Source organism: Eublepharis macularius, chromosome 2 (genome assembly GCF_028583425.1).
Source record: "Eublepharis macularius isolate TG4126 chromosome 2, MPM_Emac_v1.0, whole genome shotgun sequence".
NCBI classification, from domain to species: domain Eukaryota; kingdom Metazoa; phylum Chordata; class Lepidosauria; order Squamata; family Eublepharidae; genus Eublepharis; species Eublepharis macularius.
The window spans coordinates 151,080,675-151,105,996 of NC_072791.1; the positions used below are offsets into that span (position 1 = coordinate 151,080,675).

General features: G+C 39.7%; 1 protein-coding gene across 1 annotated transcript; it reads right to left on the reverse strand.

The window, feature by feature from the left end:
• Window positions 1–9,455: 9,455 nt before the first annotated feature.
• Window positions 9,456–12,967, reverse strand: LOC129323541 (mas-related G-protein coupled receptor member H-like; the record flags this gene model as incomplete). Its single annotated transcript, XM_054970076.1, has 2 exons — window positions 12,055–12,967; window positions 9,456–9,466 (listed from the first exon to the last, which is right to left on the reverse strand). Coding segments are annotated over exons 1-2 (924 nt in total), but the record flags the coding sequence as incomplete, so codon positions are not given.
• Window positions 12,968–25,322: the final 12,355 nt, after the last annotated feature.

The following is a 25,322-nucleotide window of genomic DNA, read 5'->3' on the forward strand; positions in this document are numbered from 1 at the left end:
GAGCAGAACTGCTTGGCAGGTTAGGAGGCATCCGGAGCTTGGATAAGATGCCTATTGGTGTGGGGAAGCATAGGTCAGAAAGAGCCACTGACAAAGCTAGCTGTTGGGGTGCTGATGAAGGGGGGAAGGTTGGCAGAAGAGTCTCCTAGAGGTGGCTGAAGGGGGAGACCGACTTTAACCACCCTGCCCACCATTTCTGGCCACTGTGAGGGGATTTGGTGGTGGCTGCAGGTCCTTCTGCATCCTCCCAGCAATAAGCCATGGAATCCTTCCTGTTTTTCAGCTCTCCAGAACTGGCAGATAAATTCCCTCAGTCAATCCAGTTGGAAATGTGGAATAATTTATGGATTACTCTCTATCACAGTAACATAACCATTCATGAAATATTTTCACCATGAACAAGTGCAAATCCCATCAGTGACAGAAGGAATGAAGGTAACCTTCTTGTTCTTTGATCATTTAACTTTTAGTATTGAATGAATACCAGCATTGCTGGAGGATTAAATGGCCAAAAAGGTTTTTAAAAAATTAAAGAACAAATTTTTTAAAAAAATGTTCACAAAATGGCAAACAAATCAAAAGAGCATAAAAGACAACAAAAACAATATTGTCATATAAGAGGACTGAATAAGTGAGCAGGCAAGGAGAAGGGTTTTTTTTACCTACAAAGCACTGGACTACAGGCAGTATTTCTTCACACACAAAAACTAGCCCTGAACCTACTTGTCAGATAGAATGAATACATGAAGGAAGGTAGGGATCACGTCCCTGGCCCCGACCCCAACCTTGATACATTTATCTGACCAGCTATACATTTTTGCAGAAAACATCTTGCACCAGCTTTATACAAAAAGCTGAATATTGGCAGGGCCAGGAGATGGAATCCAGCTCCCCCTCCAATTATTCTTTCTACTCTACATGTTGCTACCTTCTCCCATCATCTGCTGAGGTCATAAATTGTGATTGATTGATTGATTGATTGTTTGTTTCTTCTTATCTCTATTTGATTTCTTCTGACTTCCATTTTTCTTCATAAAATGGCAAGGTCATGGAGAGAGTTTTAGCCCAATTCTGCAGTAATTGTCAGAGAGACTATCCAATAAGGGATATACACACAGCATTCACAGTAAGAATAGAAAGGAACAAAGGGTACCTAATATTGCAATACTATATTACTAGATACTCAATACTGCAATTTAAATGTTTGCAAAATGTGCTATCTATCAACAGAAGGCTGTACACACATGTCTTATATGCATGAAGATATGCAAGCAGGGAATGGCAGCTAATGGAGAGATGATGGTGATTAACATTGTGGAAAGCACAAAAGAATTATTAAAATGAAGGGCAAAACAGTGGCTGTTGATATTACAGGGAAAGGTCACATGGAAAAAATGTGTGAGGGGACATGGTAATGTTCTAGCTCAGTGATTATATAAAAGTGCAAAATGGGCTCTAACTTTCATTGGCCCTGTTTCTCAGGCAAAAGGCTCACTTTTTCATATTTGGTGGGATTGCCCTGTGGTACAAACGTACTGGCAAATATATGCACAACTCTTAGCAAAATTTTGATGTACCAGATGTTGTGTAATCCAGTGTTAGTTTTATTAGATAAGATGGAAAAAACAGGAAAAGAAACATAGCTACCTGTTAAGAAACTTAGAGCTGAACTGCAAGAGACAAATTACACAAGGACAAGTACGTGAAGGGAGTCGCAATGTTAGCCGGGAAGCCGAGTTTTAAAAGAGATCGGAAGGCTTTGTCAATTTCCTCTCTCTACAGAGCCAGGGAGAGCTCTGCTCAGAGGGTTTGTAAATTTCCTCTTAGCCTCCCAAAGGCTCTGTCAGTTTCACCTCTCCTTCTAGAAGGCAAAGAGGAAATAAACCCTCTGAGCAGTGATCTCCCTGGCTCTGTCCAGAGGGGAAATTGACAAAGCCTTCCAATTTTTTATAAAACTCAGCTTCCCAGCTAACATTGCAACTCCCTTCATGTGCTCCTCCTCATGTAATTCGTCTCTTGTAGCTTAGTAGTAGAAGCTTAGAGTACTATTGACCAAAAAACTGGCTGCAAGTGACAAACCTTCAATGTAAATCTTGTTTAAGAAATGCTGGTTCATCATGCTGACAGAGAAAATTACAACATATAAACTTAGGGAAAAGAAAAAGCTTGTGCAAATTATATTTATTCAAAAATTGAGGTTCTTTATTATTTATTGGAATTAGAGAAAACAACAGAGAAATGTTAAACTAAAGACACAATTGTATGAACAGATGCATGCGCTGGATCTAGAAGTTATCTTAAGTATTTATCACAGCATCAATATAGCTGTTTTTCTTTGATTTATCTGTTTTATATAGTGCATGTTTTGTAATTTTTATATTAAAAATTTAAAAGAGACAAAAGCAGACAAAAGTGTTGAAGTGATTGAAGTATTCTTGTTTAATAGATTATAAAAAGTAGGTGTACTGAAGTTATTAAGTAATGAAGTATTATTCTTTGAATCAGAATCTCATGATATAACATATATTTTAGCTTCCTCAAAGTTGTCATGCAGGAAATATGATACTAAGGTGAACTGGTGTAATGAAGAATGCAGGCAGGCATTGTGTAAAACAACTGGGCAAGATATCTCCCAAAACACAAGCATAACTGTCAAAAACTCATGCTTTTTCAAACATTCTAAGTTCATGCAAGGAACACACTGGGATAGAAGCAAGATCACAGGGGCAATCTCTGACTCTGACCTACATGCGCTCATTTGAATGCTTGCACAGAGCATACATAAACATTGCTCCTTCCTCACATTGAGATTGGGGACTGTTCTTGATGCCATGATTCTGTGCTCACTTACACATATATTGAACACATTCATTGCACATGTTTAAAATGTTTTTTTTAATGAAAGAATAAAAGATGACATCAAAAGAAAAGAGAGCATCTAAAATAGATGTGGACAGAACCTGAACAAGTACTGCAGCAGCAGGAAAGAATTACTAAAAATTCTGACACCTGATCACTCAAAAATCACGAAGGTCTCTTTCTAATGTATGTGTGGCAGCAGTATATCAATGAAATGAACACTGCTACATGCTTTCCCCCAGTGGCTGACCTATCGACTTCTTGCACCTCCTCCCTTCCCCAATAAAGGAAAATTAGGCACACTAGATCCTCTTGCCTACAATGGGGTTTGGCTGAGATACAACCTTGAATCCTAAGGTGTCATTCTATAAGTACAGCAATGGCTCCTATAATTGAATGGTTTTTCCATCTATGGAGGAGAGAAGTGAAATTTTTGCCAGTCCCCCACTCCAGCTTCAGACTTGCAGTTTTCTCCCCACACTTCCAGTTTTCTCCTTTGCTTCAGCACAGTTTCAGCGAGTAAGAAAAGCTTTGGGGTGTGTGGAGGTAGGAAGGTGACTTTCTCTGGTGTAATTCTGCTCATGCTCATCCAAATCTATTGAAATTCCCAGAATAAGTCCCTTATAGCTTTGTTAGAAATATTTCCTAGAAATCTTCATAACATATGGCAGGGCAGAAGTGGAGTTTATGCCTATTAAAACAATGATTATTTCTGCAACCATGTATTTCTGCAAACTCATATTTTCAGACGAATGTATGTTTCTTGAGAGATGATCTTTCAGAAAATATGAGAATTAGCAATCAAAGAATCTGTCTGTCCTGATGTAACAACAGGATGCATGACCAAGATGAAAGATTTTGAATCAATCACGCAAACTAAGGAGAGGCACTTGACAGGAAGAACCTCAGACCTCAAGATTATCTCTTTTTATCATATTATTAAAATGATTCATGCTTTTGATATGACTTCATGATATGACTTTTAAATCTCTTTGCAGGATCTACTGGCTGTATAAGGCTACAAGTTATACCCTCACAGTATAATCCTGGGATGGGGATATTAAAAGATTACAGTAGCTTTATGCTTTGGTATATGTTATGGCCACTCTGGGTAAAATCTTATCCATTCGTTCTATTGTCCAATGCCATTTGAAAGAAATATATATAGGGACTGATAATACATATCCATAATGAAGATAATTAAAGCTGAATGAAAGGCAATTAAAGTGGAAAAGTCTTGTGTATGACATTATTTTATGGCTCACAACATTTGCAGTTCAGCATATGAAGAGAAAACTTGTGTAAACAAATGTTGTGAATTATAAACAAGTTTACATGAGATATATTGAGCTACCAAGTTTTTTCTGTGAAATTTACCAATTTTACCTACCTGGTAAATGTTATCATTTTTAATGTTATTATTGTAACAGCCTGTTTAGCCAATTGCACTGTATTAATTTTTCCTATGTCATGTGTTACTTGTTTCATTAAACAACAAATCTTTGTGCTAATTTAAGAGTTTTAGAAAGAGAAAGGAGAGCAAATAAATATTTCAAATATAATGAAATACAAACATTATAATTATAAAAACAACAAAAAAGGGCCCCTTCTGCAACAACATACCTTGATCATATGTGATGTTCTTTGACAGCATTGTCTGTTTTTTCAGGTTGTCTCTGCAGTTTCTTACTGTTCCTGTCACAAGGTGTTTGAAGCAAAATGTTTCTGGATGATACAGAGCCTTTCATGGACTGTTTTGTTTTATACTACTAGTAGATTAATTGGTGAAAAATCTCTTAGATTATACTTCAAATACCTGCACTCAAAAGAACGGGATTTTCTGACTACCTGCCTTGATTATTAATAAAGCAGCTAATTAATTCAGTACCAATTGATGAACGATCAAGGCTCTTTTTGTATATGTGTATCCAAGAAGACACAATATTTTTTTAACTTCCCTGTTGGTGGATGCTCATTAGTCTTCAGTCCTTACTATATAAAATCTACCAACTAACATCATCTTTGGGGAGGGGAGCAGAAGGATGAGGAAGTGTAACTGTCCTGTTTTACAGAGTTAGAACAGAAATATTGTGTCATAGGCTAAAAGAAATCATAAACTAGAATAATAAGGTCCCAAAGGGTGTTGGAAGGGGGAGAGGGACACAAACCAAAGTAGCTAAACTTGGCATCTCTTCAGAAAAGTATTTGTACCAGGCTTTAATGCATACTTTAACTTCTTGTGTTCAGGTTAGAGAATGCTTTTGCAAAGTGGTTATTTCATGGTACTTCTGCACCAAGAGCACTTTAGGTGCTATAGATTTAATGCATCTAACACTTGCACATATATGGAATCTGGGCAGACCCTAATATAGATTGCTGCACATCATAAGACAGTGGAGTCACAATGGATCATATAGTCCAGGTGTATTAGCCAATATCCTAAACTTCTAAGCTATACTTGATAAGCTTCAGAAAGTCAACAACTGTTCTGCTCCAGGCTGAGTTCCAGGAGTCAAGGGTGTATCATAGACATTAGCCCCTATATCATTACTTAACAATGATTATAAAATTTTTGCAAAGATATTGGCGGAGAGACTGAAGGGGTGGCTCTCGGAAGTTATAGAGGAAGAACAAGCAGGTTTTTTGCCGGACAGACAAATAAGAGACAATTTAAGGACAGTGATCAATGCTATTGAATATTATGACAAGCGTTGTGACAAGGAGGTTGGTTTCTTCTTTGTTGATGCTGAAAAGGCGTTTGACAATTTAAACTGGGACTTTATGTTTGCCACTATGGAAAAGCTACAACTGGGAGAAAGATTCATCAGAGCAATTAAAGAAATATATAGGGACCAGACTGCAGCAATTGTAGTGAATGATGAACTGACCAAGAAATTGACGATTAGTAAAGGAACAAGACAAGGTTGCCCGTTATCTCCATTGTTGTTCATATTAGTATTGGAGATTCTGATGATACAAATACGACAAGACGAGGAAATACGAGGAATAAAAATAAAGGACTATTCATACAAGGTTAGAGCATTTGCAGATGACATAATGTTAATTGTAGAAGATCCATTGGAGAACATGCCAAAAGTGATAGATAAGATTAAGGAGTTTGGTGACTTGGCAGGTTTCTTCATTAATAAAAAGAAGTCAAAGATACTATGTAAAAACATGACTAAGCAGAAACAACAATTGTTAATGGAAACAACGGACTGTGAAGTAACTAGTAAGGTGAAATATTTGGGAGTTGAGCTGACTGCAAAAAATATAGATTTGTTCAAGAATAATTATGAAAAATTATGGACTCAGATAGAGAGAGACTTGATCAAATGGAATAGACTGAATTTGTCATGGTTGGGCAGGATTGCAGCAGTTAAGATGAATGTGTTACCAAGAGTAATGTTTTTGTTACAGACAATACCAATCATCAGAGACTCTAAACAATTTGAAAAATGGCAGAGGAAAATATCAGATTTTGTTTGGGCAGGCAAGAAGCCTCGAGTGAAAGTAAAAGTTCTACAAGATGCAAAGGAGAGAGGCGGAATGCAACTGCCCAATCTGAGACTTTACCATGATGCAATCTGCCTAGTTTGGCTAAAAGAGTGGATGACATTAAAGAATAAGAAACTATTAGCCCTAGAGGGATATAAAAAAATTTTTGGATGGCACGCATACCTATGGCATGACAAAGTAAAGGTCAACTCGATGTTCCTGCATCATTTTGTAAGGAGAAGTCTATATACAATCTGGAAGAAGTACAGAACTTACCTACAAGAAGGAACCCCCTTGTGGGTGGTTCCATATGAGGTGATAGATCCGAGAGCTGTGGATAATGAACAACAATGTTTAACGTACAAAGAAATAACTAAGATTGAAGTATCTAAACTTAGAATAAAGACGCAAGAGGAACTATCACCTAACTATGATTGGTTCCAGTATAGACAGATTAGAGACTTATACAACTCGGACTTTGCAAAAGGGGGCATACGAATAGAGAACTCGGAACTAGAGCAGACCCTTCTTAAAGAAGACAAGAAAAGAATATCCAAGGTATACCAAGTACTGTTGAAATGGTATACTGAGGATGAGATAGTTAAAACACAGATGGTGAAATGGGCTATAAATTTCAATAAAGAAATAACAATGGAGGCATGGGAATACTTGTGGAAAACTACAATGAAGACAACGACATGCATTAATATTAAAGAGAACATTTTCAAAATGATCTATCGTTGGTACATGACACCAAAGAAGATTGCGCTAGGGAACTTGAATACTTCTAATAAATGCTGGAAATGTAAGAAACATGAGGGCTCCCTCTATCATATGTGGTGGTCGTGTGAGGTAGCTAGGCAGTTCTGGGGGGAAATAATAAGAGAAATGAGTGAAATTTTACAGTTTCAAATAAATAAGAACCCAGAACTCCTGCTGCTAAACTTGGGAATGGAGGGAATTCCAGCCCATCATAGGACGTTGATTTTTTATATGACTGCAGCAGCTAGACTTTTGTACGCGCAGAAATGGAAAGTACAAGAAGTGCCAACTATTGAAGATTGGATTTACAAATTGCTGTATATGGCTGAAATGGACAAGATGACAAGAAAACTGAGAGATCTGGACTCAGGGCAGTTTAACACAGACTGGGAGAAGCTGAAACAATATCTGGAAAAGAAATGGGAGGTGGGAGGAAAACTGTGGCAGTTTGAGAACTACTGAAGTATAATAAAAGTATAAAAGAGAGGGGTGACTTTACCGGGGGAGGAAGAGAAATGTGAATTTATAAGCAGTTAGATTAATTGATTGAGATATATATAGATATGTATAGGTTAACTGATAGAACATTGATAGAGAATAATTAATGATAAGGTTTAAACATGAGGATTGAGTAAATAACAATATTTTCTTTCTTTGATAAGATTTATATGCACCAAACTGAATGTACAGAAGAGTTAAATTGATTGATTATGCGAGGAGTTATATAGAATTACCATAAAAAGTTGAAATGAGTAATATATAGAGAACAAATCAAATTGTTTGATTTAAATGTGGGAAATTTTTATGGTTTATGATATATAGGTTTATATAGAAATATTCAAAACTGGAAAATGGGATAAATTGTTTATCTAAAGACGTATAGTTTGGGTGTATAATAAGTAAAGGAGTTAAAGATGTACTGCTTAATATAATGGAGAATGTATATCTGTTTTAGACAGAGGAATTTAATAGAAGTAAGGGAAAAGGGACAGAGGGTGGGAAAGCTGTTGGAAGTCAACAAAAGGGGGGGAAAGGGAGGGGGTTAGAAACGAAAAATTAGGGGAAAATTGACTGTAATGTAAAAATAAAAATGTTCTAACCCAATTAAAAATTTTTCTAAAAATGACATTAGCCCCTTCTGCACCAGGGACATAACTCCTGAAGTCAAGCCAAAAGGCATGGAATCGGCTTGTCTGTGGCCATTCACACCTCTCATTGGAGCAGCAAGGAATCACTGGCAAAGCTCCGTTCCTGCCCCCTTCTCTGTTGCCGCCAAGCATCTGTTTCTCCACCATGGGATAAAAAGAGAATCTAAAATTCAATTACTTCTGATGCCCAGATATTTAACCCCCTATACAATGTTCCCACCAGCACCAAAGCAAAAAGAATAAAAAGAGAACTTCCCCCTGCCTGCTTTCAAAACAGCAACTCACCGATCCAGCACTAGACTTAAAAAAAAAATTAAGAGGAAAGAGGGGAGAGGAAAGAATGGAAAGGAGGGGAGAAGGAGTGGCTAGCTAGACAAGAGTAGCCAATCAAAATGCAGTTGGCTGGCAGGGAGCAGGAGCGCGGGGAAGAGGATGGAACATCAAAATGGAATAAGAAGTATGTATGAGGAAACAGCCTACTGCAAAGCAGACTTTTTTTTAAAGTCAGGGAATAAGTGCTCCCAGGAAAGCCAGGAAAATGCTGCACAGAAATCTGGTGCAGATGGTCACCAAAAAAAACGCTGCACTATGGGAACTGAACTGGCGAAATATTGTTCCTGCAATGACTGTGGTTGAACTGAGACCTTAAATCCTACTGCAAGGTAGTGGATATATATGTCCCTCCCATCCAAAAGTAAGCTACTAATACTTAAAGGTGCTGTGCCTGGTTACAATGGTGAGTACTGTCATGGGGTTGAGGTGGTTCAGGGATTAGTTGGGGAGAAAATTCTGGTTCAGCAGCAGCCAGCTATGGGGTGAAGGTTCAGGGACTACATCTTGCTCAGAAGGCAGGGATGTGTCCCAAGGTGAGCAGGCTAACTCAGACTCTTGGGGCTCCTCCTGCACATCAAAGGGGGCTCCTCAACATGTCCCAACTGCCTCCTTCTGTGATGATGTTAGGTATGATGGTATTGGGTGACCAACTCTCTCAGAAGACTAGAGGTTTTGGCCCTTATCATCTGATGAGGAGGTGTCTGTATGCTACTCCATGACAACAACCACACATTTTTTTGCCATTTAGAATTGCCAACACCAAGTGAGGCCTGGAGATCTCCTGGAGATCTCCTGAAATTCCAACTAATCTCCAGACTACAGAGATCAGTTCCCCTGGAGAAGATGGCTGCTTTGGAGGGTAGAGTCTATGCCATTATACCTTGCTGAGGTCCCTCCCCTCCCCAAACTCTGCCCTCCCCAGGCTCCACCCCCAAATCTCCAGGCATTTCTCAAACTGGAGTTGGCAACCATGCTATCATTCCACAGTATAAAATATTAAAATTGTACTTTCTGTATTTTAGAATGTTAGAAGTAATGACTTGTAAAGAAGAATTTTTGACACAGAAATCTTATTGGCAGAGTGTACCTGTTGGGACACCTCCAGGAGAAATGCATCATAATTTTTTTTAAGTGCAGAAATTCATTAATGCAAATCCAAATTAATAACATCAAACACAGACAAAGCATACGGCAACGGATCCACAGCATCATATGGCCCCTTGCCATCCAAAAGATGCTTCCCCAGCACAACTGCTGAGCACCATGGGATAGCAGGGGGTGTTGTCCCACCCAGATGAGGCCCAGGCGGTCCCTGCCACCCAGGCTGATGCCTGTACAGCCAGCCCAGGTGCACATCCTTTGGCTTCCCCCAGATACCTTAAGGGGACCCCAGAAAGGGAAAAGGTGAACCACTCAGCACAACTCACCCAATGGATCTAGTCCAATGCCTCAAAACCACCATAAAGTTGTGACAGGCAAACTCCCAGCCACAATTGGTACCAAGGAAGGGAGGGAAAGAAGGAAACCATCTGATGAAGTGGGGAGGATAATCACTGCTTTTTATCATTATTGCACAGTTCTGGAATTACAATCATATAAAATAATAGAAAATTAATGAAGAATCACTTTGGCTGCATATTACAGCACACCTGCCCCCTTCCCACCCAGAACGAGGAAGTAATTAAGGCTCAGTTTTAGAATGCAGTACCACTTTAGAGAACATGAAATGATTAATTAGAATAGAACTTAAAGAACTGCCTCTCCAGCTGTCTCTTCTTTCTGTGCCTTCATCTAAGACAAGTGGATCTGCCTCAGCCTCACCACAAGGTTTTTTGGCATTGGTTCCAATCCTTTGGAATAGCTGTCCTGAGGAAGTAAGGAGAGCAGCCACCTTAGCAATGTTCTGGGAACGCTGCTAAGCAGAAAGGTTAATCCTTTCTTTTTTATGATATTTACAATAAATCTACAATTATTTAATTGGGTATTACTTTAAATATTATTGATAGGCTGTGCTCAAATTTATCTAATACCTTTTTTGTAAGCCGTTTTTAGTCCCCTTGCCCAGAGAAAGGTGGGATCTAAATATTTTAATAAATAAAAATCAATGAAGCTTGGAGAATTCAGTGCAATAAAAAAGGGAAGTAACAAAATGTAAAGGGCCTATTGGATGAAGAAGAAGGCCCATTGTTGAAAAGGTCTTAGATTAACTAAACATATAGTAGGATCTGGTGAGTAAGATGAGCATTCTTGGATTTTTTTAAGGTATGGTGCCATAGTTAATGTAGGACCACTGTTTCAAGTCCATAGCTTTATTACTAGAACAGCAATCTTTGAGTTAATATCATTTAATATTTCCCTGACCGTCTTTCCTTTCATAAAGAATATTTTGTATTCTATAATAGAAACCTATTTCTCTGCTTTTAAAAAATGTTCTTTCTAACATAAGGATACAGCTTTTAAAATAGTTTCAGGTAGGTATCCATGTCTGTCTGTAGCAGTAAACCAAAATTCGAGTTCAGTAACCCCTTAGAGGCCAACAAAATTTTCCAGGGTATAAGCATTTGCAAGCTGAAGCTCACTTTGTCCAACATCTTTAAAGGGCTACTGGATTCAAATTATATTCAGCTTTTAAAATATAATTTATTACATTACACCCCTGCTTTTCCTCTCAAACGTTTGTAGTAGCTTTCAGGAAATCTTCCATCAAGGCAGTTTACATGGAAAAATTTGTTCAGAGTATGTGCTCCATCACAACATTCTGCTGGCCACTCTAGACCAACAAATAATTCTCTTCTTCCTCATGCATTCTTCATGCATGTGTGAGATGGGGGAAAGATGCCACTTCCCTTTTTTCTCCTTTAGTTGGTCGAATGTACTTGAGCAGTAGGTTCAAGAGGAAAAATAATCCACAGTGTCTCTGAGAATCAAAGAATATATATTTTTTTAAAGTTTTATTTTATGCACACACACAAATCTAAAAGGTAAAAAATATGAAATACAAAGAGCAAAAAAATAAAAATAAAAACACAGGTTTTAACTTCCTAAATATACAAGACTTCAGACATCTCTCTGAAGGTGAATTACTCAGAGTAGACAACTCCATTCAGAAAGTGCATGTAAATACCCCCTCTTGCTGTTCTTAAAGAATACATCTTGCTTTAAAATGGTACTGGGATCAGAAATGCTACGATTTCAAAATCAGGAGGCACAACTGACATTTAGACTTCCACTTCAGCTTCTCACAAACTTTTGGTCACATATGAATGATGTTAATGTGAGAAAAAATACAGAAGAGAATGTCAATGTGCAGACACTGTAGCTTTCCCATTTGCATTAAAGACAACTTAATACAAGGTCAACTTAAGCCTCACATGAGAAAAAGCCGTTTTCTGACTTTGGCTAGTTGTCATCTCTGTATCTGTATTGCTGACGCCTTCTCTCCCTGTCCCAGGACTTTTCTCCTCATTCAGGGCCCTGTACAGAATGTAACGGAGAGGCTCCCTGAACTGCTTCTCCCTATGGCTACCTACTAGGAAGTAAATTACTGGATTGATACCACTGTTCACAGAAGCAAGTAGGTAAAAACATTTAGGGAGTTTACAATAACCCAACTCTCTGAGAAAGAGTTGTATACTGAGGGGAATCGCAAAAATGATGAAGCAGAGGACAGTGAGTAAAATAACTGTATAGAGGTGTCCTGCATAGCGTTGTTGTAAACAGTACCTCACCTTTATGAACAGGGCAAGGCTAGACAGAATCATGAATGGGGTGACGATAAAGAGGTTGACAACAGTGATTACTGTGGTCATATTTTGACACACAGGATCAACCCATAAGGAACAATAGAAAATGTTAACGCCAGAAAACACTATGGCAAGGGACCACAGCACTGCAGATACAGAAACAGACCCCCACTTAGGCCAATAAGATCGGTACCAGATTGGAAAAAGAGCACAGCAACATCTCTCAGTGCTGATGGCTGTCAGAAAATACATGCTACTGCTGTATAAGAACAATTCCATCTTGTATAATATATGCATCAGTGTGCACAAGGGGAAATTGTAGCTACCAAAGTATTCAGCAGCAAAAACTGTGATGACAAACAGGCAGCAGAGGAGAAAAGCAAAGTCAGCCACTGCTAAACTGAAGATGTAGATGATGAAGGAGTTCTTCTGGATGTTAAATGTGAGAAACCAAAGGACAAGCCCATTCCCTGACAATCCAAAGAGGCAGATGACCTGATTGATCATATAGATTACCCCATCAGTTGATGTGTGCACACGATTGTTGCATTCCGTTCCATTGTATACCCAGCAATTATTGCTTTGTCCTGCTAAAGGCAGCATTGCAGTTGTCATCTCAGCCATTATAGAGCCTCTCTTGTGGGATGGCAGAGTCTTTCTCTCCCTGGTGCTTTTTCACATTCCTCTGAAGGCAGCAAAAAAGTGGAAACAAACTAGTAACTCAGGCTGCAGTCACAAGGTGGTTGTTGCAGTAAGCTAATGGAATAAATCTGCACATTACATGACAAGGATTAGGCATGGCATATGCTTTACAAATGAAATAGTAAGTCTTCCGTGACACTAATTAGACTAAGACCCTCATAGGTCTCCAGCGCAAAATCTTGGCAAACAAATCATGTGAATGCACCCAACCTAGACACTGAGGCAGTCCAGACTGTGGTTTCCTCCAGTGTTCTTAGTGCTACAGCTAAATCAAGAATGTAGAACACATCAAGGAGCACATACCAAATAGCTTGGAAACATTGGCTTGTATCCTGCCAGAAATTACTGCTGATGGGTGGACTTTCTCACTTCACCCCTTCCACTGCCACCCACAATGCCCACTGAAATGCCTTCCTTGGAAATGGGGGATCCCCAGGAAAAGCATGAGGGAGGAGGTAGAAGTTTGCATGTAGAGAGGTAACCAGTAAAAATTGTTCCTCTTCCATACTGGAAAAGTAAGGAGGGATCCAAGCCATTGTGTTATAGTCTGATCTGGACATGCCACCCAGTGCTTTTTTTCTGGGGGTACGCAGGGGTACGCATACCCCTAAATATTTTGTGAATCTAACGGGAGAAAGTAAAATTTTAAAATGTTGGAATTCCCGCTAAATCAACTCCAAACGTATTATGGATATTTATGTGATTTGTTAAGTTTTATGTAGCGTATGTTGGCAACAAAGATGTTTAGTTATATTTAAACTTACTAGGAGTTCTGTTCGTCTTACAAAAAATGGAACGTCTTTGAGCATCGAACACGCCACCGAGATCGCTGGCATAATCGGTGATCGTTAGGGTGCAGACAAATACAAACAAGTCTTCTCTAAGCCGCTTGGAGCTCTGGTAGTTTGAATCTAGCACGGTGATTGGTCAGTCTTGTTGCTACCCCCAATGGCGGCGACCAATTTGTGTATTTGTGTACGTTTTGCGCAAAGAGTGCAGAGTTTATCTATACCGAAACTCTTTGGTTGTGCGCACGTGTCACTATAGAGGGGCTTGGTTGGCAATATTGATACCCATAATTCTCATCACCGACAGTCTTCTGATGTCATTTCCTTTCACGGTGTTTCCAGAGTCTCAGGGCCAAACTACAAGTGACGAATGACACAGGTTGGACACTTGTCAGCTTCCCTCAAGTTTTGATGGGAAATGTTGGCAGCTTGGTGGAATGTTGGACAAGTGACAGCTGAAAAGTCCACTGGACAGCAGTCGGAGAGCCAAGCTGCAAGACTAGGATGCCTACATTTCCCATCAAAACTTGAGGAAAGCTGACAAGTGTCCAACCTGTGTAATTCGTCACTTGTAGCTTGACCCTCAGTTGGAAGCGAGTGTTTAATCTGTGAAGCAGTGTGGTGTTTTACTGATGAAAGTTTGGCCTATAACCTCATTGAGTGGCACAGTGAGCTGTGTAATATGAGGTAATGCATGTTCTTGGTAATTTTGTCCATTGACTGCATTTATTTTTTCCGATTTGAACTATAAAATGGTGATTTTCTTGAGTCAAACTCAGAGTACCCCTAAACATTTTTTTTGGAAAAAAAGCACTGATGCTACCCATACTGATCCTTCTAGTTACCAGCCTGCTGTTTGAAAAATGTCAATACAAGGACTGGTACCAACCCAACATATGCTGAATTAGTTGCAACTAAAATACGGGGAATTTAACAAACACCCAACAAGTAATAATGAGAAGGGTATTGTCCTCTGCACACACACCTAACATATGAAGCTCTATCAGAAAAAAAGTAGTGTGTCTCATTTTTCTTTCTCTCACACTATGTGTTTTTTGGAACACTCAGACTGTTGTTTTCAACTGAATCACTATTTAAATTTTACCCATCCCAAAGATTCAAATAGGCAGCATAGCATGTGATGAGATGATCATTCCATTATTAGGTAAAATTTCTGGTCTCACTGAAAAAGCTAGACTTTATTACCTTCTGTAGGATAAGAATGCCAAGATTACCTACCAAGTAGCCAGATATTGTTTAGTGATATTCAGGTCTCGGAAATTATTTTGTATTTTAACTAGATCTTAATTCCAAATTGTTGTATTTGTTATATTCTATGCTTTGAATTTTCTTTTTAGTGCAATGATGTTACATGATTGGTCAAATGACCGCAAGTAAAGAAATGAATGATAGAGACAGCATAAATAAAAGGGAATAATCTTAATCACAGTCAGCCAAAACATAAAAGCCTTGCATGATTCCAAAAGATGAAGATTTGTCTGTTGAAAGGAGTGGATACTAATTGTGCAGCAGCCCCCAAGAATGCATCTGTATGCACCTTTACAGTTATTCACTACTTGTTACATGTTATCACTAAAAGGTTACTCTCATAAAGAAGATAATGGGGAAGGATGGTAATATTGTCATCCTGGGAACAGCAGAAGAGTGGGAGGTTGAAAGTTGGAAAGAAAAGCCATTAGGAACATCAAAGGTTCATACAGAAAAAATAAATTCTTTATCTTGTTCTTCTTTGATCTTTCTAAATGTCACAGCAAGAAAATACTGCTTCCAAAGCTAGCTGTGAGTAAGTCATCTTCAGTAAGTCAAAAGCCTTGTAATTATTAAATGTACTATAGAAAACTTCTGAGACAGTTTTTGCTCTGGGTTGTACATAGGTTTCTTGCGCTGAACATCTGCTGGACGAGGCAACATAGAAATATTGCATAATCACCATCTCATTATTTCCTCTTGAGGAAGAAGTGGTTTTGTATTTTTATGCAAGCACACACTAAGTGCTTCTTTCCACGTTAGCTATTTTCTTGAAAACTGATATAATTAGCTCACTTGGGCTTTCTAAAGAATTCATGATTACTGCAAACTACTGTGTTCCAGTGGTTTATATGAAGCCACTCAGTTCACTGAAGTGCAGAGGCTTCTTGCATTGAAGGAAGATTCCATATTTTTATAATCCAGTGTTAACCTCTGCTCCTTCCATCTTTTTAAAGGCCTGCCTTGTGCCCATTTTTCTGACTTTGAACTTGCTTGCAGCACCAACCTTGATGTTGTGGGAAATGGATTTAATGAAAGAGATTTTATGTGACTTTATGTGCCTTCTATCACTGTTATGCACTTTTACTACTCTCAGGAGCTAATGTATTTGTAACGCAACTTGCAAGAAAATGAGACTTGAAACAAAAGACCGAAGCAGAATGTATGTTATGCATGTAAATCACTGTGAGAAGTAAGATCAAAGTACTGTGAAGCTTGCTACCAGGTAGATTGCGCTCAATAAGCACCTGCTTGTTTCTTGACACCTGTTCCTTGCTGTATACAGAAACCCCTTTGTGAAACTGTCTATGCAAAATGCTGCAATGAAAGCTAACTAGATTAGCAAAACCTCTCAAGGCTGAGAGAGGAAACCACGAAGTGAAGAAGGGGTACTGAATGTAACTTTAAGCACTTTCCTAAGGAAGGGAGAGCGTCCCTCTCCCACAGAACCCAGAAAAATATTCTCCGCTTGAAGCCCACAAGGTTGCCAGAAGCAACAACGGGGCACCTTTACAAATTGTTACATAGACCAAAGGAATGGGCATAAATGAGAAGCCTGTGAAGGAGATGTGTGGGAAAGGAAGAAAGATGTTCCTTTCAGAGATAGAACCAAGGACAGATAAGATAAAGAAATAGCAATTGGGTAATGCTATAACTATGCTGTTGACCTAAGTTGTTTCTTCCAGTCAGAATACCCTTAGACACTTGTATCATGAGAGGTGGTCGCCCACTTGAGCCAATGGGGGCCACTGTGTTTTCTGAGCCAATAGAATAACAAATATTATAATTAACCAAAAGGTATTAATTGCTTTGTACTGCTATTGTAGCTTTGATGAGTGTTGGGCATGAGGGGACCTTATACTCTTTGTGTAACTATCATTCCTCCATCGTTTAATAAATGGTTATAGATTGCTTCATCTGCAGGACTCCTCATCTGTCTCTTATTATGATTGGCTAAAGGGACGTTCGGGACACCAGTTGTGTCCAACAATGTGGAAAAATAGTCTTGTGACGCTGTTGATGATAAGCATGATATAACTCCAGCATTCTGTGTTGATCTCTGGATAGTTCCTGCTTGCACAGCTATATTTTACCGCCTTATGCACACTGAGCCATTTCTGTAAGGTTAAAAGTTGGGAGATCAGTTGTTCTGGAGAGAGAGAAAGGGATTGGGTTCAGACCCTCTTTTTTGGGTGAACAGCTGATTGGTTAGATTCATGGTTCCTTGTGTGTCCATCATTGCATGTTCTGCAACACGACTCTCTTGTTATTGTTTTCAACAGCCAATATTTTCCTTGCTTATTTTTGTTGATTTTCATTTCCTCTTTATACTGAAAAGCTAATGTACAAAAAAAAATTAAAAAATGAATCAGAAAATATATTGGGAATACTATCACTAGTGCTGTAATATACCACCTACGTTTGTGGTATATTTATTTTCTACATTGCAATGCAACAGTCTGCTTCCCCCTCTGATATTTTTGTGTTGGTTTATTTATTTTATTTAAACCTGTTATTAGCCACCTTTCTTTGTTCAATGGGCTGGAGTATCTTTGTTTAGGACTGCACTGAAAGTTAATTAAAAACAGTCCTAAATAAAAAGTGTAGTGCTTCAGGGTACCTTTTGCCCAGCTTTGGTTGCTGTGCTTGTTCCTGGCTAAATCAGTTCTAGCCCCAGTGATCCATGCCTGAGTTACATCTAGACTGGACTACTACAAAGCACTTTATTGGGGCTATCCTTGAAGAGCAAAATGCTGTGGCCAGACTGTGGTTGAGGCCAGCTACCAGGAGCATGTGACCCCAATATTATGGCAATTACACTGGCTATCAATCTACTCCTGAGTAGAGATGGGCATGGACCAGGTTAAAAACCACAGGCCATCAGGCCTTGGTCCATTGCGTTTCATGGACCACAAATTTTTCACAGACCCACCCCAGTTTGCAGAACAGTTTGTCAGTCCATAGTCCGTCATGTTTAAAAGTTAAAGCGCTCCTTTCTGCGCAACAAATATAGATCACTTTCAAAGTCTCACTTATTCTATGTTAAACATAAGAGCCCTCTTTTTTCTGTTGTTCATAATTCTTAATCCATAAATCCAGATAGCATCAAGTCATTATTATCTATTTCATATAAAAAGTCTATAAAAGGTTTCCATTCTGTCAACTAATGTCTTTTCTCTAATTAGTGAAGTAAGTTTTGCAAATTCCAAAATTTGCAAAACTCAGTGTCTCTCTGAGACACTGAGAGATCTCCGTCTTTTGGTGCTACACCTCTGAAGATGCCAGTCACAGCTGCTGGCGAAACATCAGGAACTACAACGCCAAGACCACGGCTATACAGCTTGGAAAATCCACAACAATCCAAAACTTTTATTCACCATTCCTCTATTGTAGGCAATGTTGGAGTTTTCTATTTTTGTGCATAAAGTACTCTTGCTGCCATGATCAAATATAAAAACAGAGTTCCGAAGCTTCTTTCCAACTGGCTGTCCATCATTCCCAACAAAAAAGTCTGGTTTTAACTGGATTTTAATCTTCAAAATCTTGTGGATCGATGATTTTATCTGGTACCAGAAACTCTTTGCTCTCTTGCATGTCCACCACATATGATAAAATGTCCCTTCTTGTTTAGCACATTTCCAACATAGATTTGAAGCATCCTTGTACACTGTAGCCAATTTTTCAGGAGTTCTATACCAACAATACATCATCTTTTAAAGATTTTCCTTAATACTAGAGCTTAATGTAAATTTCAACCCCCTTATCCACATATTTTCCCATTGCTCCATTTATATGTCATGTCCACAGTTGTTTGCACATTTAATCATACATTCTTTAACTTGCTCTTCTTCTGCTTCAAACCTCAACAAAAGTTTGTACATTTTAGAAATAACATGTTCATCATTTGTACAGAAGGCAATTTCAAATTCAATTTCAGATTGCTCAAAATTGTCATGTCTCTTATCTAGTTTAAATCTCTCCGAGATGTGCATATAAGGAAACCATTAGCAAACAAGCCCTTCTGCAGCTAAATCCTTTCTTGATTTAATTTTAACTTGACCTTGAGAAAAATCCAACAAGTCTTGACATGTTAACCATTTAGTTGGACTCACCATTTCCCTTCTAAAATGAGCCTCTTGCGATGATAACCAGAGAGGTATTTTCAAACAAAACTTAAGTTTATATTTATTCCATACTCTCAAAATGGCACACCTTGCATAATGATTATTAAACTCTGCATTGACCTTAGCTTTGTCATACCATAGATACCCATACCACCCAAATTTTAAATCGTTCCCTTCAAGGTCCAATAATCTTCTATTTTTTAACAAAATCCATTCCTTCATCCAAACTAGACAGTTAGCCACAAAATATAATTTCAAATTTGGTAGACCCAAACCTCCTCTTTCTTTTGCATCCTATAGAACCTTAAAATTAACCCTTGGTTTTTTGCCTTGCCATATAAATCTTGATATATCCTTCTGCTGTTGCTTAAAGGGTACCTCAGTTGTCAATACTGGAAGTGTCTGAAATAGGAATAACATTCTAGGAAAAACATTCATTTTAATTGTAGTTATTCTTCCCCAACAATGATAATTGAATGTTATCCCATCTTAACATATCCCTTTTAATTTCATTCCAAGTCAAATAGTTCATATTTGACAAGGTAATGTCCAAGTATTTAACCTTTTTCTTAATTTTAAACCGTTTTGCTTTCCAATTTCATTTGATCCTGTATTTTCATATTTTTAGTTAACACTTTGGTCTTCTGCTTATTAACCTTAAAACCAGCCACTACACCAAATTCTTTCAGTTTTGATATTAAGGTTTCAATTCCCTTTAAGGGGTCCTCCAAAACCAGCACCAGATCATCTGCAAAGGCTCTTACCTTATAGGTTTCCTGTTTCACCTTTAAACCTCCACTTCTCCCATCTTATCTTATGTCCCTGTTCAGGACTTCAAGCACCAATATAAATAACAAGGGTGACAATGGGCAACCTTGTTTTATACCTCTTTGTATTTCACATGGTTTAGTTAACTCCCCAGTTCCTGCTCTCTGGTGAGAGGAAAGTGTTGACAGGCTGTGGGGATCACAGCCTGCACATTGACTGCACCTTTGCTTGCCACTTGCGGGCCTGTCATGGGGGCAGCATGGCCATTGGGAGATGCTGGTGGGATTGTCAGGGGAACAGCAAGGTGTGCACCTCCTGCTGTGGCCTCGCCGTGCCATGCCAGGTTTGTCTGCTGGTGTAGCTCTTAGAGAGTGGATGAGTGGTGCTGCAAGTACACATGCGTGTGGGCCCCGGTAGCATGGCAGGCCTCCAGGTCACGCTGTTGAGAATATGTATTAGACATACCAGAACTGCCCCAAACTCCTTATGCATCAGCTAGAAATGCAATCCTATCAGAGTCCTGGAGCTGTCTGCACAAGAGCACTCTTTGGGGAAGGGAAGGGGGAAGGGAAGGCTTTGGAGTGGACGCCCCTCCCTAGCACCTTGCAGGACACCATATCCTAATGCCAGAGATGTATGAGCTGATTTTGTTCAAACTTTATTTTGGGGTGCAGAGCAGTTTAAATATCATCAATATTTGTAGTTGTATTGGAGAACAACAAACTAGGAAATGCAAATGGAGAACTGGGAACCAACTTTTCAGGCTTGTTACATCCTTATCCCTTCCCTGGTTAACAAAATGAAAATAAATGTAAGCAAAATAGCCAAGACTGCAGAATAAATTATACAAAATAAGGGAAACTGTGCAGGTCACATATTCAGCTTCTCTTGGTATAGAATTTGAATGGAATGTTGTTGCAAATGCTCAGAAGCACTAAAAATATTGCATTAGCATGGCTAGGAAATGGAATATTTTCCTCCTAGACCCATTTTCTTCAGGAGAAGTATCTGGATCCCCTGAGTCAAATGATTGCCAGTTGTGCATTTGAGGACCTCTGGAAAGCTCCTGGAGAAGAAAAAAAGCCAATTAATAATATCCTTACCATGCCAATGAAACCTGTCTTACTCAAGGCTTTGCTACCACCATGTGGCCAAAAATGGCAACATTCTGAAAAACAGTGGGAGAACGTTTTGATCTCTGAGAATACTCTGCTCGTGATTTGCAACTATTATTCAATACAGGCACGTCATTCAAAGTGATGCTGGATGGTATTAATCAAGGCATGAGGCGAGGTGAAATTTTTCTCACCCATTAAATTAATTTAGCAAAACTACAAAGATTATGGTCACCAGTTACTGGTGTTTTTTAAATTTTTATTTTATTAGTGAAATCAAAAAGAGTCCAGTAGCACCTTTAAGACTAACCAATTTTATTGTAGCATAAGCTTTCGAGAATCAAGTTCTCTTCGTCAGATGCCTGATACAGAGACTGGTCAGATACAGAAGAGCAGGAGAGAGAAGAGGCAATTAGGGGGGGGAGGGGGAGGGAGCAATCAAAACATTCCTTTGCTAGTATATGTAAACATCTCCTTTTAGTGTGTGTATCAGTTGGCTTCAAAGGAGTTTGCCCTGTTAGTTTGTAGAAGCCAAACAGCTAGACCATCCAATTCCAATGCAGTATGGGCCTTCGATAACCACAGCTCTCCCTGCCAGATGCATCTGACAAAGAGATCTGTGGTTCCCGAAAGCCCACGCCAGGTGCCACTGAGCTCCCCCAGACCCCACCTCTGTAAAGGAAATCTGTTACCTGTGGTAATGTGATAACCATTCATAGTCCCTATTCAGTCCCAGCTTGACAGAGTCAAATTTGCATATGAATTCCAGTTCAGCAGCCTCCCGTTGGATTTTGTTTTTGAAAGGTTTCTGTTGAACTACAGTGACCTTTAAGTCTTTGATGGAATGTCCTGGTAGATTGAAGTGTTCTCCCACTGGTTTCTGGACGTTTCCATTTCTAATGTCAGATTTGTGTCCATTTATTCTTTTGCGTAGAGGTTGGCTGGTTTGTCCAATGTACAGAGCAGAAGGACATTGTTGGCACATGAGGGCATATATCAGATTGGAGGCTGCTGAACTGGAATTCATATGCAAATTTGACTCTGTCAAGCTGGGACTGAATAGGGACTATGAATGGTTATCACATTACCACAGGTAACAGATTTCCTTTACAGAGGTGGGGTCTGGGGGAGCTCAGTGGCACCTGGCGTGGGCTTTCGGGAACCACAGATCTCTTTGTCAGATGCATCTGGCAGGGAGAGCTGTGGTTATCGAAGGCCCATACTGCATTGGAACTGGATGGTCTAGCTGTTTGGCTTCTACAAACTAACAGGGCAAACTCCTTTGAAGCCAACTGATACACACACTAAAAGGAGATGTTTACATATACTAGCAAAGGAATGTTTTGATTGCTCCCTCCCCCTCCCACCGTAATTGCCTCTTCTCTCTCCTGCTCTTCTGTATCTGACCAGTCTCTGTATCATGCATCTGACGAAGAGAACTTGATTCTCGAAAGCTTATGCTACAATAAAATTGGTTAGTCTTAAAGGTGCTACTGGACTCTTTTTGATTTTGCTACCACAGACTAACACGGCTAACTCCTCTGCATCTATTTTATTAGTGCAAACCCATAAAAAAGGAGAAAACAGTTATTGGTGTTGTGAATGCTCACTATGTTTATTTTTATATATTTTTGTCATTTTATATGGCAGTATCATAGACTACCATTTGAATGAAGATGTATGTCATGCGTCTAATGAATTGGGCTCTAATCCATGAAAGTTTATGCCACAATACCAGTGCAATCCTATACAGAATTACTCCAGTCAAATCCTATTGATTTAATTTGATCTGGACTGAAGCAACTCTGCATAGGCCTGCACTATAAATCTGTTAAGTCTTTGAGATTCCCTTTTTCTCCCCAATTAAACTTGATGAGTTTTTTAGTAACAGCAATAGTTGGCATTTGTACAGCACATTCTTGTGAAGTCATAATCACCATTTTATTTGCTCTCAGATGCTGCTAGTATGAATTATATTCATAATGTTTACCTTCAGAGCTGACATCTCCAGGGGATAGTATGACTTATATGATGGAGAAAGAGGAAGAACAAGCATGCTTGCAAAGACCACCACCACCCTGGATTCAGATGGGCCAGGAAGAATCTACAGAGGGAAATAAGCATGAAAGGCAGCCAAAGAGAAGGGGAACCATGAAGCAAAACAAGAAGACTTCATAGCAACACTGTAGCACGTTCAAGCTACGCCCCCCCTCCTTTGCTATTGAAGCACATTTCACATAAGAGCATAGAGATTAAGCTGGCAATCTTAGGTAGTTACAATGTCTCACTTTTATATAAGAATTTTTTTACTTATGCAAAGCAAAAAAATTAAAAAACAATAAAAACAATGGTAGCAAGTCTATACATAGTCTTCTGCAAAAGGTCTCCAAATATCTAAACATAAGTCCGTAAGCAACTGTTGTCTATATGCTATACGTTCAAATGCTGGTAAGTTTATAAAATCCTCTGTGGGTCTGTAGGTCAGCAGGATAGGCATACCTACCCTGACCAAAGGGCGCTCTGCTCCCCTCTGCTCGTAAATGCTTAACAATGCAAAGTTTCTCTCAGCTACGTGCAGTTTCGCTGGTCCTGTCAGTAACTGGTTAACTGGATGTCAGCACAGATAAACATTTTGTCCTTGGTCATCAGTCCTTGTGTATGCATGCTATGCTTAAATAAAAGAGCCACTGCCTAGCTAGAAAGGACTGGCCTTCACAGACTGATGCTCAGAATCTTCAACCCTGTGTCGTGACATTCCTACAATCTTCAAGGCAATAAATTACGGTAAGTGGACATTTGTTTTTCCAGTGCTGTAGTATAAGTCTTTTAGCAATTGTTAAGTGCACAGAGGGTCCGTGTCAGGTCTGATATATGTATTCTGTATTCTGACCAGAGAGACTCCATTTTAATGCTGTCAGTATTTTAAGCTCTTCCCTTGCAGGTGCCAAGCAGCCCAGCAACACTTATCTCAACAAAGAGCACTATTTTGACTACAGCCTTTCCAGCCTTGGGAAAGTTTCATTCTCTCAGCTTCAAGCCGCATGTTTTGTGAACTGTGGGGGGAGGATGGGATTTGCTGGGCTATGCTATTCTGTACCTGAACCCTTGCCTTCATTCGTAACAATATACGTGTACCAGCCAGGATATTGAATCTTGGCCAGTGGACTATAATGGTTGTTTTTATTCAGTAAAATCTTTTGGAACCAATGGACTCATGTCTAATTGCAAGAGATAGTCTGGATTGCAACTTTTAATAAGCCACAATCTGACATTTTGTTACGAATCACATCTGTTCCAATGCCTAAACTGGGACAGACGGATTCCAAGGGTGCTCCCAACAGGGACCCTTTCTTTGATCCCTATACCTCCCCTGGTTCGGAAGGACTGGAACCTACGGGACCCATCCAGGGAGGGACGGAGCCCAGACGTACTGCGCTGATTACCCTCGCACCTGATAGAGCCGAAGGTAGGCCCAGGGCAGCGGCAGAACCTCTGATATCTCTGCCTACGCCGAGGCAGTGGGGCTCGAGGCCGCGCGACACGAGGGAAAGGAGGACAAGTGCGGTGTTCACTAAGTCACAGATGGACGGGAAAAGAAGTATCGGCTCTATACCCGAGCATCCAGGTAGCCAGCCATGGTACCACTGAAATCGAGAAGCTGATCAACTTGAATGGAACCAGAGAACTGCAGAGAGTACCCAGGTGTGGGAAACCTCCCGTCACGATATGATGAGCTGGGATTATGCCGAGAGTACCCCATGGATGGGGCAACGTGAGCCAACCGAACAGAGTTGGGTACAATTGCAAAGTCGAACTTTGGCAGTAGATGCTGGAATCTCGGCGGTAACTGGATTGACCAAAGGGATTTTGGCGGGGAGATCGGAAATGGAGCAAGGTAACGGGGTTCAGGGCATGGGAGAAATCCGACCTTGGCCCCGTGCTACAGCATCTTACACAGAATATATGGAAACTACTCAAGTTCCCAGAGAAACTCCCCAAGAGTATGCTGAAGAAGGGGCCACGGCAGCCCCAGAACGAGTACAAATACTCGAAGAAAGACTTTGTACCATGGAGGAGAGTTTAGCACATGCGGTTCATTTACTCTCCGTACTTGTTGTAGGAGGATCCGAGGAAGCCCCAACCCAACTGGAAGGGGCTCCCGGCCAAGTTGTGGAGCGTAATCTGGCTGCCCTGCAAGTTTTGATTCTGAGGG